The sequence below is a fragment of the Fukomys damarensis genome, unplaced genomic scaffold (assembly GCF_012274545.1).
Source record: "Fukomys damarensis isolate Sample0158 unplaced genomic scaffold, DMR_v1.0_HiC HiC_scaffold_11, whole genome shotgun sequence".
In the NCBI taxonomy this organism is placed as follows: domain Eukaryota; kingdom Metazoa; phylum Chordata; class Mammalia; order Rodentia; family Bathyergidae; genus Fukomys; species Fukomys damarensis.
The window spans coordinates 28,428,560-28,445,973 of record NW_022900923.1 but is presented as its reverse complement, the minus strand read 5'-3'; the positions used below and the strand labels follow the sequence as shown (position 1 = coordinate 28,445,973).

At 37.5% G+C, this 17,414-nt stretch overlaps 1 protein-coding gene and 1 long non-coding RNA gene across 2 annotated transcripts in view; one reads left to right on the top strand and one right to left on the bottom strand.

Moving 5' to 3' along the window:
- The window catches only part of Prg4 (proteoglycan 4), a 17,834-nt gene extending 7,131 nt beyond the window's left edge, over positions 1-10,703 (bottom strand). The window contains exons 1-7 of the mRNA XM_010635429.3: positions 10,633-10,703; positions 9,952-10,053; positions 7,346-7,468; positions 5,799-5,918; positions 2,711-2,854; positions 2,044-2,163; positions 457-863 (exon numbers count right to left, since the gene is read on the bottom strand). Coding sequence (XP_010633731.1) covers positions 457-863; positions 2,044-2,163; positions 2,711-2,854; positions 5,799-5,918; positions 7,346-7,468; positions 9,952-10,053; positions 10,633-10,636 — 1,020 coding nt within the window. The 5' untranslated portion in view covers positions 10,637-10,703. The remainder of the gene's footprint in view (positions 1-456; positions 864-2,043; positions 2,164-2,710; positions 2,855-5,798; positions 5,919-7,345; positions 7,469-9,951; positions 10,054-10,632) is intronic.
- LOC117285589 lies at positions 9,976-15,919 on the top strand. The gene is made up of 4 exons (XR_004516658.1): positions 9,976-10,039; positions 14,759-14,796; positions 14,904-14,983; positions 15,795-15,919. It is a non-coding gene; the product is annotated as an uncharacterized LOC117285589 (long non-coding RNA).
- The last annotated feature ends 1,495 nt before the right edge of the window (positions 15,920-17,414 follow it).

Here is a 17,414-nt window from a genome sequence, read left to right as displayed (position 1 = left end):
GGTTCCTTGGGTGGTCTGTTCTGGTTCCTTGGTGGTGGTTGGTGTGGGCTCCTTGGGGGTGGTGGGAACTGGTTCCTTGGTGGTGGTTGGTGCAGGCTCCTCAGGGGTGGTGGGCACTGGTTCCTTGGTGGTGGTCGGTGCAGACTCCTCAGGGGTGGTGGGCACTGGTTCCTTGGTGGTGGTTGGTGCAGGCTCCTTGGGGGTGGTGGGCACTGGTTCCTTGGTGGTGGTTGGTGCGGGCTCCTTGGGGGTGGTGGGAGCTGGATCTTTGTTAGCAGTGGGTAGAGGCTTTTCAGGGATGGTAGGAGCCATTCCCTGGGGGGTAGTAGGTGTAGGCTTCTTAGGGGTGGTAGGAGCTGGTTCCTTGGTAGTAGTGGGTGCAGCTTCCTTAGATGTGGTAGGAGTTGTTTCCTTGAGTGTTGGGGTAGGTTTATTGGGGGTGGTCACAGCAGAAGCTTTGGTTGTAGTTTCAGCTTTGGGTGTAGGTTTAGCAGGAACTTCAGATGTGGGTACAGAATCTTTGGCAGATGTTTTCTCTAAACTCCGTGTCTCTTTGGTTGAAGTCTTTTTTGCACTGGTGGAAGACTGTTTATTTGTTTCAGTGGACTCTGTAGTTTTAACTGTTTCCCCTTCATTGGCTGATGAAGGTGTCTCCTTGGCTATATCAGAATTAGGTGGCAGGCTGGGTTTAGGATTTACTGGTTTTACTGTTGTACTCTTGGGTGATGAGGTTACTTTATTGGGTTGGGTGGTAGCAACAGGGGCTGGAGTGGGCTTGGAGTCACCACTGTCCTGTCCACTTCCAGTGTCATCTACAACTGATGGTTCTGGATTAAGTTCCTTTTGGGGAGTTCTTTTCTTATCTTTTATTAGGAAAAAAAATAACATTTTGTTATTTTTAATAGCTTTTTCTCTTTTAGTAGTAGCATAAAGATCTCGTCCTTACCATTAACTAGTTGTGAGTGCCTGGATAAATTGCTAACCTTTACTATGTCCATTGATTTTATTGTAAAATGGTAAATACTCAAGTTATCTTTTGGGGATGTTTTAGAGGTGAATGAGTAATGCACAACTAAAACCCTGTACAGTTAATACTCTACATGGTAGCCAGTGTCCTGCAATCACCAAAGTGATCAATAACACTAATTCATATTTTTATATTAATGTCCTTCACCCCTCGCTTTCTCCATCCTTATCCTCACCACTCAGGGCTGCCGCATCTTCCTGGAAGGAAACCTGGTTCCAACATCTTCTAGTGTCCCCACACCAGCTACTTCAGAGCTATCAGCTGCTGTCTTTCCTCTGCCCAGCTAAACTTGATAGTCTAGGGATGATATTATATTAGGATGCCAGGGCAGAAAATAGACTGTTAAGGAAGATTTCTCTTGAAGCTTTCTCTGCTTGAGCTACAATGCCCAAAGGGCACTTCGTGATAAATTCCATTTATCAAACAGATACATTTCTACTGCATATAATATTCTTGAGTGACAAAAGATTTAATATCTGGCTATTCAGCTAGAGAGAATGCTTCAGAGGAAATCAAACCATCTAGGAAATAGAATTCCTTAGAAATCCAGTCATAATTTATTAGGGAAATAATAAAGAGGATTTATAAAATATACATAATGATTCCACTGAGGCTTATATGAATTGAATGGATTAATATTTTTAAAACATTTAAAGCACCATATAACTGTTAAATGAAATAAAGCTGGGGAAGGAAAACTGAAAACCCAAGGATGATAGTGGAAGAAGAAAGCCAAACGATCAGGACAGGAACTGCAGTCGAACACCGCAACAATGACTCCTGCTAGCCTGTCGCAGCATTTTCTTATCCTTTGCTTTCAGCTGTGCCCTCTTAACACCTTGGCATTTATTTCTTATAGAAAGTATTCATTTGGTACTTTCTAAATGGAGTTTTATAAAGTTATCTACCATGTGCAAATACCGAGATAATCTCAAATCAGCCTACCAACACGCATTACTTTTCAAAATTATTAATGTGGCATTGATACAGTCTTTGATCTTTATCAATGCTCAAACCTTTGGGGTTCTTCTGTAATTCTCTATTAGCAGCTGAATTTTTGGATGACTTGATTTTCCGAATAGTTGAAGAGGAAGAAGAAGAGGAGGAAGACTCTTGGTTTTCAGAAACAGAATGTTCTATAAATCAAATAAAAAGTATGATCACACCAATTGTGTTTTTAAAAAACGCCATTCCAAATACATTAAGAATTGATGATAACTGATCTACAAAAAGCTTGTAAAAAAAAAAAAAAAGCTTCTGCTTTTATTTTATTGGTAATATGATCAAATGCCTTTTGGATTTGTTGGTTAATAACAAGGCACCTGAGCTTATCACACACACTAGCAATATAACACTTGAGTTTCTCACAGCTGCCAAAATTTCTCACAGAATCTAATTACTCTCCAAAGAAAATCATGAGTTTTTTTATTTTTTATAGTAAGATCCATCCCTTCTGATTTCTTTCACTTAGACCTATGTTGCGTTTGGTAAATAAAGACTAAATACCTGAGATGTTCTTTAGCTTGAATTTTTACTTAAGTACTGTAAACCAAAAAACAAAACAAAACAACAAATCTAATGATTCTTTCATGAATCATTACTTTCTGAGAATATTCATATAGGTAGTTCACCTACAGGTAATTTCATCTCAGAAATCTGTAGTTCCATCTGCCATCTTCCTACCTTCTGTTATTTCCTCTGATTCTACAACTTTCTTAGTCTTCTTCTTTTTTGGTGATTTGGGTGAACGTTTGGTGGTTGATTTGATGGTTTGAGATGCTCTTGGAGGCGGAGGTGCAGCCCTTGAAGGTGGTGTGGGATTGTGCACTGAGGCCAAGCAAGACAGTTTGGTTAACGTCTAGTTTATATTCATCAGCATGCTAACTGTGAAAAGCACAGATGCATCTAGTTCGAAGAGTAGATGCTGGTAAAAGCCAGCACAGGAGTGCTCCCTTTGGCAGCACATATATTAAAAACCAGCACAGGAAGGCTGTAGCCCAACACAGGTCCAAATCAATTAATTCTAAGGATTCATTCCTACAAAATACTGATTCTCATATTGTTGTAAGTTAGTTACAGCAGGAAGCAAAGTCTCAGGAAACAATGGAGTTAAATTCCTGTTCTATGCCTGAATGTTTTTACTATTTTAACCTTAGGCAAATAGGCTAACCTCTTTTGAACTTCATTTTTTTTTTTTTTGACTGCAAAGTGAGGTGTTTATTCAAGATGATTTCTGAAGGTGTTTGCCCACCTAAAACATACTTGATTCCATGCATTTCCGTTGTTCAGCCACATTTTCATGATTGTAAAGACTAATGTTTAAAAAAAAAGACTGATGTTTGTGGATGACAGGATATTCATGCTCTTGAGCAGAAGAATATAATAATAAGTTTTTTCTGACCCTTTCTCAAAGAATAAAAGGTAAGAATCACAATGCAGGAGACTGAAGCTGAAGGATTGTAAATCCAAGCCTAACCTGAACAACTTAGTGAGGCCATGTCCCCAAAATTTAAAAAGGGATGGGCATACAACTTGGTGGTAGAGTGCTTGCCTCACATGTGTGAAGCCCTAGAGGTTTAATCCTTAGCACCTGGCCAGGCATGGTGGCACTACCCTGTTGTCCTAGCACTTGGGAAGATAAAGCAGGAGGTTGCAAGTTCAAGGCCATCCTGGACTACATAAATGAGATTTTGTTTCAAAAAACTCAATCTTCAGCACTGTAAAAATAGGTAAATAAATAAATTTACAGTACTTTTTAAAGTTCTGGCTATGTAACTCAGTGGTAGAGTGCTTGCATAACATATACAAGCCCCTCAGTTCAAGCTCACTACTGTAAGAAAGCAAAAATATATTTACTCTAATATGTATTCAAATCAAAGAATACCAGTTTATCTTTTATTATGAAAGTTTTACATGAGTATCATTCTGAAAATTTCACACCTGCCTATTAATGCTTTCGCTTAGAGTGTTGCCCTTCCCAATAAACAGCTGGTAATAGCGTGATGTGTATATTCTTAACCTTTTGTTCACATCCCATCTACCAATTCCTTTTCTTTTCTAGACATGAAGACATGGAACATTATTTTGTAATCCCTAGGAACCAGAAGAAAGGGGGAGGGCATTTGAAAGATAAGAAAACAGGGCAGTGGAGACTCAGGGTAGAGAAGAGTTGTGATAAACCCTGCCGCTCCCACCAAGCAGTGCCTCAGAACTCCGCTGCCGTAGTCTTCATGTGCTGACCCCACTGTACTTCTTCCTCTTCTCTCAACCAGCAAAAATGCAAGTACACTACTGTATCCCAATTTGAATAACATTTTTGACAGGTACTAGTTAGTGATTTGGGGCAAAACAGGAGACATTTGGACAGTTGTGATACCTTCAATTCTTGAAATGTTAAGATTTATATATATATATATCGATGCCTATAAACAGTATCTATAGCAACCCTGAAACAAGGTAATTTTTTTTGAGTGAAGTACTGAAGCTGTGCATAGTTCCTTTATTTTCAGTGGGGATTCCAACTATCTCCATGAGCCCTGTAAACGAAGTTGCACCGCATTGCATTCAGCAATTTACACCAAATTTTACCTAAACCTCAGGTATAGCAGCACTTTGTAGAATAAAATACTGTCCTTCTTAAAATGTTCTCTCCGTACTTCGTCATTTTCTAACCATCTTGCTTCCCCACCCCTCCTCTGCCAAAAATAAATTCTTAGCTAATCTTTGTCTCACAGCCAGAACAATTATCAAGGTAATGAGTAAATACATATCTTCCATCATGGGGCCTTCTGAAAGCTGCAGGAATGCTTGATCTCTGGAGCTTTGATTATAAGGGTGTTGTCTCCATTGTTTTTGGAATGCTTTCCAATGAAAACACTGACCAGTTAAACATCCCTCAACTCTGCTGGTAGTTTTCTACTCTATTTCTCCACTGGTCTAAAGAAGCAGGAGGTACAGCCTTGTTTCAATAAAATGATAAGATTATGTAAACTGCTTATTTTTACTTTTTCCTTCATAAATATTCTTTTTCTTTTTAAAACAAAGTAGAGTAAGAACAAATACTTGAGTAAAGAAATCTATTATTTAAATATATTTTTAAAATATTTGTGGGGATATCTGGAGATTTAGATTAGAATATTTCTTTAGGTCTCAACCAGAGGAGAGGTCTCGACCAGAGGAGATTTTAAATGAGGCCAGCCCTTTTTATAGATCATATCATGACAGACAGCTGTCTGGATAGTGCTGAGGGGACTTCAGAATGGAAAGGGACATTTAATTGACAGTTCGTTCTTGGCACATGTGCATGCAAATTTAGTGGCTTAAGCTAATGTACAAATTTACTTTTCCAGAAAAGCTGTGTCAATTCTGTCCTTAAATTCATACTCAAATATTCAGATCCAAATATATGTAGCTCAAAGGATAGCTGACTTCATGGAATCAGAACCATGAGGTTGAAACAAGAAATCATTGAGGAAGATGTGATTATTTTTGGTTTAACCCGAAATTAAAGCACATCTGAAGAAAAAAGCTTATACATTCAGCCCTTATCCTCCATCTTATGCTCCCAGAGCCTTGCCAAGCCAAGGGATGCTGCTGCAGAAGCTTCTTTTCTTCTTCAGGTCATCCTTATGAAGCAAAATTATTACAGAGTAGCTTATACATTAGTACATTCAATATCACGATGAAGCACCTGTCAGACAGTATCAGTCAACCCAAGGCAGTGCACAGATAAGGCTGTGCTAAGAAGCATGACTGCTACCAGGATGCTTACCTTCCGCACAGAAACTGCTATAGTCCGGACAGCACTTGCCATACTTCTCACACTGGGCATCACAGTCACATTCCCTTCCTCGGGCAAAGGACTCAAAACAGCGGCCTTTACAGGAAAGCTCTACCCAGAGCAAAACAAACATTAGTTATTGATTATAAAGCCATACTCAAATATTTAGTAGTCATTTCCCATCTGAGAGCTGACTAAATAAAGTACCAAAGATGCATTCTTAAGTCTTCTATTTGGCATTTCGAGTATATCATCTGTAAAAATAGATGGTGCCCCAAATGGAGATAGCCCAAGTCACAAATGCTGATACGCAAACATTCCTTGCCCTTCCAGGTGCCATTAGACACCCCAGGGTTTCCTGAGTCATTTACATCTATGGACAACAGAAAATTGGAAAATGTGAAATAGTGAAATATTCTTCATATGAAATCCTTCTCTTCTTTCCTTCTCACATCATTGATTTGTATTTATGTTTATACCTAGAAATGCCTGAATATATAAATGATTCACTGTTCAGGCTCAAGAGATATTTATAATACAAAGACTTTTATTATGGCAAACCAGGCAGGAGTAGAGTTCAAAGATTTCAGGCTGGGTGTAGTGGCATACACCTATAATCCCAGAATTCCGGGAAGTGGGAGGATCACAAGTTTAAACTTTGCTTAGATAATTTAGTGGTTATCAAGACCCTGTCTCAAAATAAGACATTTATACAGGTCTGGGGATGTAGCTCAGTGCAAATGCCCTGGGTTCAATCCTCAGTACCAAAAAAAAAATAGCCTAATCCCATTGGTATGGAAGATATTAAGACACCCGTTCATTTCAAGTTTCGGTCAAAGGTGCAAGGCTTCCTAAGACCCATTTAAAATAATTCCTTAGGCCAATATTTAAAGTGAAGTGTGCCATAATACAGTAACCAGCTTCACACAAAAATGCTAAAGCAAAACTAACTTTTGTAGAATTTTAATAACTTTCATATATTGAATATGAAATATCTCTGAGTCAAAACAAAATGGCCCAAAATATGTTCAAGTGGAATTTGTCACAATTTAATATTAAACTCTGATGAGTTTTAACTGAAACTCATTATTAAATACTAGTACTTCATCATTAAAAAGTATCCTTTTCAAGTAATTTAGAAACATGTCAATACCCCAAATGTCAAATAATAAATGAGATTATTCTATGCCCTGGACCCTTTTGATGAAATATGGAAAAGCCCCATCACTAAGCAATTACATATCTGGTTATTGTTACAGAATTACAATTACGATTTACTTAAAACAAGAAATTTCACTTGGAGCTAGTCCACGATTTTGTGAAAGTGACAAGCGTTCCAGTCTCCGCACCCCCACTCCCAGTAATCCCATGCTTTGATACCATCCTTAGGAACAGCGCTCTGCAACATTTATGCAAGTGAAGGGAAAGGCACTGGAGCAAAGGAAGTGAAACAGAGGGAAAGCAGCACAGCGTGGATGCCAGGGGAAGCTCAGGGAACAGCCCTTCTTGACAGAGGAGGCACCGCTCTCAGGACTTACCTGTGGTGCAGACTTTCTTGAAATCAGGGCAGCACTCCATGTAGTGTTGACAACTATAGTCACAGTTGCAGGTGGCATCTCTAGAATACCCTTCCCCACATCTCCCTGCACAGCTTGATAGATCTAAAATTATACAATACTAGGGTAAACATGGCCAGACCACTTTTAGAAAGACACCTAATAAGGAGGACAAAACTGATTGGTGGGAAAAATTTTACTGGCTGGAAAAGCTGAGAATGGAGGTGGGCGATAGACCTAGCAGATACTTGGCTGATCTCTTGCGTGACCCTGATGGTGACTTTTTATTCCTTATCGCCTCAAGAAGATAAGTACACTGTGGAAAATCAGGGGAAGTAGAGGCTTAATCTGAAGAGTGATGTGCTGGGGGAGAGACAGCAGCTACGGCTAATACTGAGGCAGGCTGTTGCTATGATGATTAGTTGTTGTCATTCATTGAACATTGCTGTGCCAGTTCTGAGTCATACACTGTGTCTAATGCTTACGAAAATGTTTCCCGGAGGCTATTACGAGCCCTTTGAGAGATTAAAAAGAAAAGCTGAAACAGAAAATTTAATAATTTGTTCAATGACACAGAACTAGTTAACAGTTCCAACATATATTTGTACCTGCTAATTATTTGTGCTGACCTATGTTACTCTTGCAAGTGCCCTTATGTGGCTAGCAAATTATATGGTCATCCTAAATAAACAGCCGATCTAGAATTTGACCTCTCATTCATCTGATTCCAAAACCCAAGCATTTTATGCCCAATAACATTGCCTCTCATTCTGATGACGAGTTTAGAAGAAGCCTTTTATATCTGCACAGACTTTACTAGGTTGTTATCTCCTTTATTCGTAGGGATAATATAGAACCCTTGAAATAGCGTCTCAGCATGAGTATAACTGTCACAGACCTTTTCTGGACAAACAAACAATATTGAGGGTAGAATTGCCCTTCAACAATTTCTAAAAGTCAACAAAGGGAAATTAAGCGCTTCTGTGAAAAAATCCACAGGAATGTAACAATGAAATTCATCTCTGAAATAGAAATCGGTAGGTGCAATGTCCTAAGTCCACAGAGCAATGTTGAAACACACTGAAAAGATCTCTAAAGGAGGGAATCCAGGAAAGTTAAGTGTTATTATGCACATAAACAATAGAGTAGGATCGCTTTCAGAACTTTTTGAATACATACAGTACATACAAAAGTGCATATATAGTGTATGTATATACATACATATATTATATATAATGAAAAAAGAATGGGAGGCAATTCAGAAGGCAAGAGAAGCACACAAAACAGCATCAAAAGAATGTTCTTTTATATTTGGCAGATTTCTGATTAGAATTCACTTATCTTTATGGGAAAAGTTAATTTTCACAGATTAGATTGTGCTATTTTCATTGCTTTTAAATTTAATGACTATTTTACGTTTTGCTTATTTAAAAGAAGGTAAAACTTTCAGTAAACAACCAGCTGTGTTAGACTAGAAAAGGTGAAGAAACGCACTGGTGTTGCAAGTCTTGTAATATCATTATGAGAGAGCCAAAGTGTCTGGGGATTCCAGAATAGTCATCATTCCTAACTAAATATTTGTATTTGCTTGTTTTTTCTATCATTCTTTATCAAAGCACTTCTGCAACCAAGCCTCTGTAGGCAATTATATCTTAGATTTCATGAGAATTTTAGTTGTTTTGGTTATTTTACCAAAAATGTCTGCTTTAGAAATGTAACTTCATGGTAAGAGCCATGAGTCTTGATTTTTATTCTCAGGTTTTGCACATAAAAGGAAACAAAAGGGAAAATCTGAAGCTGGACATTATCAACACTGAACAACCTACACGTAATGCTAGAGACATTGGCTGGTGTGATTATGCTGAGTATATGTTAACATTCTCTAAAAATGAATAACAGGAGTTCTTCATTCAGGACTGACTCTGAGGGGGACCGAGTAGCTCAATATTATAATACAAAATAACATTCATATCTGTATAAATCCATATTTGATGAATACTCCTTGTAAGAAAGAAAGAACATTTATGATTATAAAGTAAAATACAAAATCAACATTTAGATGATGCCAAATAAATTTTCTACCAATAATTTATTAGGTGAAAAAGGATAATTTATTTATCAACATATAGGAAAAATTATGTTATTTAAATATCATTCTTTTCATTTAATTTTATGATACGTAGTTTAGTCACACAAATGTCTGTTTTTCAAACTTTTGAGAGGCCCACAGGCGCAATGATTGGCAAAATTACAGTGCTTTATACAAAAGCTCAGGTCTGGGGAATATAGATCAGTGGCAAAGTGCTTGCCTAAGGTATGAGGTCCTGGGTTTGATCCCCAGAACCACAAAACAACAAAAAAACAAACAAACAAAACTTCTTGAAAGATTCTGAGATACAGGAGTTAAAGATGATAATTGTAAAACACTTATAAATTACCACATATGTTTTATGCAATGCTAAGTTTGTACTAAGTGTTAAATCAAACAAACATAAATTTATAGAAATCTATTTTTGTTGTTGTTGTGAAAATTAACCAAATGCTTAGGAGTAGATGTTAAATGAAAGAATTTTTGATGGTTAAGGTACCTTGAGATGAAGCTTGCTGAATCAAGAAAACAGAAAGCAGCAGCAACAAGAAAATGGGAAGTATTTTCAACTCCATGGTCGTTTTCAGGTACTGCATCCTCACTGGAGATAGAATAAAAGCATCACAAAACTGTTTTTTTAAATCCACCACTAAATATTGTGTGTTCTACAAAATGTTTCAGTAATTTTCAGTGTAATTTAATAATAAAACTACTCCATTCTTAAAACAAGACTTTCAAAGTTAATCAGCTTAAATTCTATACAAAATATTTCATTTTAATCTTATTTCATCTGTATTTAATCTTATGCAGGACAAGCTATCATGCCACTTGAATCATATTATTGACCCCTTTAATATTTTAGAAATCATCAAAATAGAAAACAGACCTATCTTAAAACTCTATTCAAAGTATAGCATGTACTTACAGTGCAAGGTTGAAATCCTGTCTTAGGAAAAAAAATTACCAACTTCAGTAAAATTTAATTTAACAAGTAACATGTAGCTAGTGTTCCAACTTTTCTTTGCCTTTCAGTATAAATTTATAAGCTTCAAACAGGTGAGTTGCATAATAAATATGATCTGTTTCAAAAGTTTCCAAGTACTACCCTTATAAACCTTTTCCCAACACCTTTAATGAAAATACATTTAATTCCACAAAGCAAGTTAATTTGGACACTTACCCATAAAAGAATAGATGAATTTCTCCAATGTCCTGGAAGTCTTATATAGCAGGGCGAATATATTGGGTTGAACCAATTAGTCCAAAGGTTAGACAGAATCAACAGTGACAACCTATGAAATCAAACTTTCCTCATTTATTGGAAAAGGGCCCAGACGACTAGACTTAGGCAACATCTGGAAAAAACTTCCATTAAGAAAAATGACTACTACAAAATAAATTTAGATTTATTGGTGAAAACACATTTGTAATTTCTAAGTGAAGTGAACAAATTGTTCTGAGATGGTAAATCATTTTGGCAGACTTTAACTAATGTATCAAAGTAGCAACTTAAAAATAGTCAAATGCTGGTAGTCTCTCTCTCTCTCTCTCTCTCTCTCTCTCTCTGCTTTCTTTCTTTACAGATTTTCTTTTTTTCCAGATACATCTAGCAGAGGTGGTTTACAAATGTATGCAGTGTTAGCTTTTGTCATTAAATTTCTGAACTTCTACCAATAAATCAAATGTATACTTTTAAAAAAATGATTTAATTTTCCTAAGCATAGAAAACATGCTCTCCATTACCTACTGGTACATTATCAAAACTTCCTTTACATATAAAAACCTTAAAAACTGTACTGATATTCCCCTTGCCCCCTTTTTAAAATATGTGTTTGGAAAAGATCTTTAAAATTATCAACTTCGCTTCCTTGTCACAGAGAAAATGCGAACCCTCAACCTTGTAGATGTAGGGCAGTTCAACTCCAGGCTTTACCCCATTTTGATATGGAAAATTCTTGCTCATGTCCTAACACCTCCATAAAATCTTCCCAGGTCAATCCAAGTTGCATCTAGAATTAGAGTCAACAAATGTACTTACATTTTATTTAAATTATCTGTCCATGTGTCTCCCACCTCTAACAGACTGATTTCTTTAAGGTCAACTGACACTAATATCTTAATTCTATTTCTAATATATAGTCCAATGCTTTGCCATGTTCGCATAAATAACACATCCTAAATGAACCAAACTGTTCTAGTCTGGCTACTGCCATGTACCATGCACCTGGTAGATCCTGCATTTAGTTATCACAAAACACATTTAAGTACAATACAAAAAGCTACATTTTACAAATAAAATGGAGGATCTATGTTTGTGGAGGATTCACAAATGCAGGATCTGTGACCATCTCTTCAAAACTCCATAAGGTTTAGGAACCAGAATCAGGATTTGAACCCACGACTTCCAAGTTCCATCATGTTTCCAGAGGTTTAGGAACCATAAGGTTTAGGAACCAGAATCAGGATTTGAACCCACGACTTCCAAGTTCCATCATGTTTCCACAGAACCATCACTTTAGTACATGATCGTTGTACAACATTTTGCTCCCTCATGTCTATAAGTAGGTTTATGAGATTGTGATAGGGGTTATACACATCTCTTTTGTTCCCATAGTGCTCACTTCTTTCTATGAAAGAGTTTGAGAGGCTCACCACCTGACAATCGCTGTCTCTGGAGACCATCGCTTCATCTATAGGGATGTTTTACCTTTAGCTATGGCTGCATTTGTGATCTTGCCACACTGGCTATAGCCAATAGGACTAGCGACAAAAACTCAACTTACACCAGATCAATATGTTTCTCTCTCCTAGAAATATGGAATCATAGTTCAGAGATTATAAGTCAGCTTGTTGATGGAGTTTTATTACATATAAATAACTGCTCGTGGTCTAAGGAAATAGAAAATGTCCTTCAGAATAAAGAGATTGAAATGAATCTGACAGCCAAACGGAGATTTCTAGTGATTGTCTAGTCCTTGTTATTCTGTTCTTTAGACCCAGCTTCTTGCTCTCTCTTTTTACTGTAAATTCTTCCTTTGAAGCTGAAGCTGGTTAAGAGGTGACTTGCTACTGCAAATCTTTAATCAGTTCATAGTAGATACAAACACAAATGATCCTGTTGAACAGAAGTGAACCAAATTCTCTACTTAGTTTTACTGTAGTCAAGAGGGGAAAGCAAGAAGCTTTGTAATTTTTCAGATGAGACCTTTATGTTGCTTTATTATTTATTTGAAATGTTTGAACTACCCAAATAAGACTTAAGAGTATATACATACATGACTCATGCATGTAGTGCCAGCACTTGGGAGGCTGAGGCAGGAGGATTGCTGTAAATTTGAGACCAGCCTGGGCTACATAGTGAGTTCCAGGTCAGTCTCAACTACAGAGTGAGACCCTGTCTCAGAAAAAAAAAAAAGGAGAGAGAGTGTATACATACACATATTTTTTTCTTTTCTTTTCCTTTTCTTTTCTTTTCTTTCTTTCTTTCTTTCTTTCTTTCTTTCTTTCTTTCTTTCTTTCTTTCTTTCTTTCTTTCTTTCTTTCTTTCAAGACAGGATCTAGCTTCTAGCTGTGTAGTTCAGGCTGGCCTTGAATTCATTATGTAGCCCAGGCTTCAAACTAACTGTGACTCTCCTGCCTCAGCCTCCTGAGTGCTGAGATTACAGGCATAAATCACCACAACCAGTAACATACACACATTCTTAAATAAAATTCAAATTGCTCTCTGATTACTGCCCTTGAACTACCTGTATTATCATCTTCCTCCATTGTATGAAGTTCAATATAAGGATGGCAAATGACTTCTTAAATTGATTGAATAATATGCACTGATTGTTAAGTCCAAGTTTTAGGCTTAGAAAACTGACAAAATGTGTGTGTGTGTGTGTGTGTGTGTGTGTGCACTCTGCACATGCGCGCGCACACACACACACACACTGTACAGACTAAATAGTCTGTAACTTTAAACATATCTATTAACATTCTAATTGCCATCAAATACATCTTCTCTGGGTAATGAAGAATGAAAAAGAATGAAAAACTATTAAATGTCTGACTTGTTAGGTTTCTCTCAACCCATGATTCCTCTAATTCTACTAGGAAAGAATGCCTGGTTAAAGTTCACTCTTGAAATGTGAAAACATTTTATCTGTGAAATGTGAAAAAATTTTATCTGTAAAATGTTTTTTGTTTTGTTTTTCTCTCAGTGAGTTTATTGGCACATTTTAGGTATACAGTACAGTTACATTCATCATTGTGATCTTGTACCTTTACATGACAGGTCTTGGTTCTCGTTTTTTTCCCCTTGTCCCTGCCCTCCCTTCACCCCCTCCTCCCCTCCCCATTTACAAACACTTTATTTCATTTTTTGTTTTCTCATATTTTTCTTTTCCCTTTTTCCCTTTCCCCTACCCTTCCCACTTTCCCTACACCTTTAGCCCTTTTCTTCCTATTTCACATGTAAAATGGGTTTTTGTAAACTGTACCAAACAGCTCATTCTGTGAGTTTGGGGCCACTGAATCTTCCTCGTGGGGCACAGAGCAATTGTCCTATTCGGTTATAAGCTCTCTCTTTGAGATTTCATTTTGCAGTAAAGATATTTTCTTCATGTTCATTTAAATCTCATTGGATTGGAACAAAAATCACCCCCGGACTCATGTTTTGATGTGTAGGACATGGGAAGAAGAGAGCTAAGCACGACAGGCAGGACATGCGGGGTGTTATTGTGTCTGTACCCATCCCGTCGGGGCGATGTCCAGCCTCACGTCTCACTCCCGAACTCCAGTTTCTGTCCTTGACAACAGCACTGAGATGTTTTTAGAGAACACTCAAAGGTGTCCAGGGATACTTTCTCTTGTGAGAGTCTTCCAGTCTGCTGTGCCCTTCTACTTGGTGTGTTCTGTTTCCATCCCCACTGCTTGCTGTCACCTTGCCCTGAAGCCACAATGTTGCATGCACCTAGTGGCTTCTCTCTCCCTTTCCATAGTTTTGCTGTGTTTCATTTCCTTGCAGCATCTGCCTAAGAAAAACGGAAGCACACCCCAGGGAAAACAACAGATGCAAGCTTGTAATTCACTGCCTGATCTTGTGCACAGTACTGAGTTAGTGTACTCTGGAGTTAGAGACCAGGACACTGGGATGACTGTCCCTTCTGTTCAAGGCATTTTTATGCATGGGAAAGGATTGTAGTTTTCTACATGTGAAAATCATGATCAAAAGTCTAATCCTTAGATCAGTAACAGGACTGTCGTACTTGGTGATTGTGGCTGTTTGAAAATTGACTCCAACCTTTTCTATCTTTTTCTAGCTACTCTTCTAGAGTATATCTCCCAGCTTCCCTTTCAGGTAGGTGTGATCTTATGACTGTGTTTTCTCTGGTGAAATATGAATAACAATGCTATGCACAACTTCCACTCTTTTCTCAACTGGAATCTTTCTCTTCCTTCTTGCAGACTGGAAGGCAGACATCAGAGACATCAGCCATCACAGGAGAACAGCAGCGTGGGGAGTGTTATTCTCTGTGGGACTCACAGTCAGTGTCATAAAAATAGCAATAAACGTCCACTTCATTTGAACAGATTTGGGTTCTATTAATACAGTGTTTCATCTATCATAGAAATCATAAGAAATTCCCAAATACTTAAAAGAATTATGTTCTAAAAATTGACTTGTGTACAGCAATGTAAAAGAATAGACTATCAACATAGGAAAGGGAGAGGTAAACTGGTTATTTGCAAATGGTATGATTGTATATGTAGAAAATCCTAAAGAATCTATAAAAGTCTATAAAAACCAATGAGTGAATTTAGCAAGATTACAGGATACATAATGACTAGCAAGATTCATGTTTTGACTATTTTAATGCATTGACAATTCATTCCACTGAATTTTCTAGGAATAATTCATTTATTGAATTTATACTTTTATTCAACTTTTGGCAGTTATCAAATACTGCTTAATATATGACAGCCCTTGTATTAATTGCTGGAGATAAATGCATGTGCAAGGGTAAAATCTCTGATTTCTAGTGTTTCTTGAACTAGTCAGGGAGGCAGCCACTTGAGTTCAAATGTTGTGTGAAAGGAGGAGAAGCCAGTGTGGTTGAACAACTGCAGCTCAGACTATTGTTTAAATCTTAGCCTCAAAATTTTTTACCCAGTGGGTTTGTATATTCCTCTTCAGTTATATAGATCTCACTTCCTAAAGCAGTAGCAATGATTCCTGTTTTTATTTTACATAATAGGGATGCATAAAAGACAAAAGAGAATTATGCTGCATGTTAGTGGTATGTGCTCAATAAAATCACATGGATTTTAGTTATAGTTGTGACCATTATTCTACAGATGTGGAAACGGGTGAGGAAGTGGCAGTGCTACCTGAGGAATTCTTCAGATGACCGGTGACCTACAGGCTAATGGCTCCTACCCAAGCCCAAGAACAGCAGCCAAAGACCACGATACTAGCAAAATAATACAGCATTCCATTTTCATTCTTCTTATCTCTTTAGTCTTTAGTTTCTGATTATCTGGCTTCTTCTTCCTCCATGGAATAGAGCTTTGGGCTATTTTTAAAAATGACCTTATAATCATCCTGGTGTAGGCTTTCTTTGATAAACCATTTTAGTAACCTAACCACAATGAAAAATATGTTGAGCATTTACTTTGTCACAAGGTGAAAATGTATAAGTTTATTCAGTCTCCAGTAATGTTATGACATAATATTATTAAATCCATTTTTACATAAGCTGAGACAGTTTATACCGTATTCAAATCACAAAGCTGTAACACAAGTAAGTGTTACAGTTAATATTAACTCAGACCTGTCTGACTCCAACCTCATGGTTTTAACATGTTCTCTGAACTATATGGTCTAATACCCAGGGTTAATAACTACCTTCTTTGTGCTTTGACGTAACTAATTTGTATCTTCATAATGGCATCTCATTCTGATTAATGAAATCTCACCCATCTTTCCCACTCTACTGTAAGTTTCCTAAGTTTTTGAATGATTACTTCTTGTCCATTTTGTAACCGTTTCATAGCTAGTATAGTTTCTCCTTACACGTGATTCAGAGCTGTTTGCAGAAATAAAGTTAGGCCTAAAGCTGACATGGAGGTTCTGCCTATACTCCCAGCATGTTCAAGACTGAGGCAGGAAGATTATTGCTTCAAGGTCAGTCTGAGCTACACAGCAAAACCTTGGAGAGAGGGGTGGAGGAGACAGAGAGAGAGAGAGAGAGAGAGAGAGAGAGAGAGAACAAACTTATGTTTACTGTCTTTCTTGTAGTGGCTACTTTAGTGGAGAAGAGAGAGAGAGAGAGAGAGAGAGAGAGAGAGAGAGAACAAACTTATGTTTACTGTCTTTCTTGTAGTGGCTACTTTGTTTTCTAATCTATATCTGATCATAAATCTACATCCATTGGATTCCAGATAACAAGAAACCATACTAGGGCCAAGGGTTTGGCTCAGTGGTTCTGCCACCTGCCTCACAAGCACAAGGGCCCAAGTTCAATCCCCAGTACCAAAAAGAAAGAAAGAAACCATACTATATGATAGTTCAAAGACATGACAACAGATTTTCCAGTAGCCAGGAACATGAGTAATGTCCACAGAACTCCGCTAATAAGTGAAAGTGAATTGAGGTGCTGTAGTAACTCAGTGTGACAAATACTTGAGAATTGGGAAATTTAGAGAGTGGGAGCACAGTCTGGGTGTGGTTGAAAGACCACAGTAGGTGGGACAGGAGGGTAGTCTGTCCAAGACATTTCACTGAGTCATTCCAAAGCAGGAACACTGAGCTGCAAAGATAAAGAGCATAGTAGAGTTTTGGATGATTGTACAGCATTGCATAGTTGTATCAAAATCCCTTTCCCTGTGGTGACAGCTAATTTCTGTTGAAAGGCTCAAAAAGCAGGAGATTTGCAGCAAATTGCCTCTGTGAAGGTGTTTTTAAGCTTGGTGCAG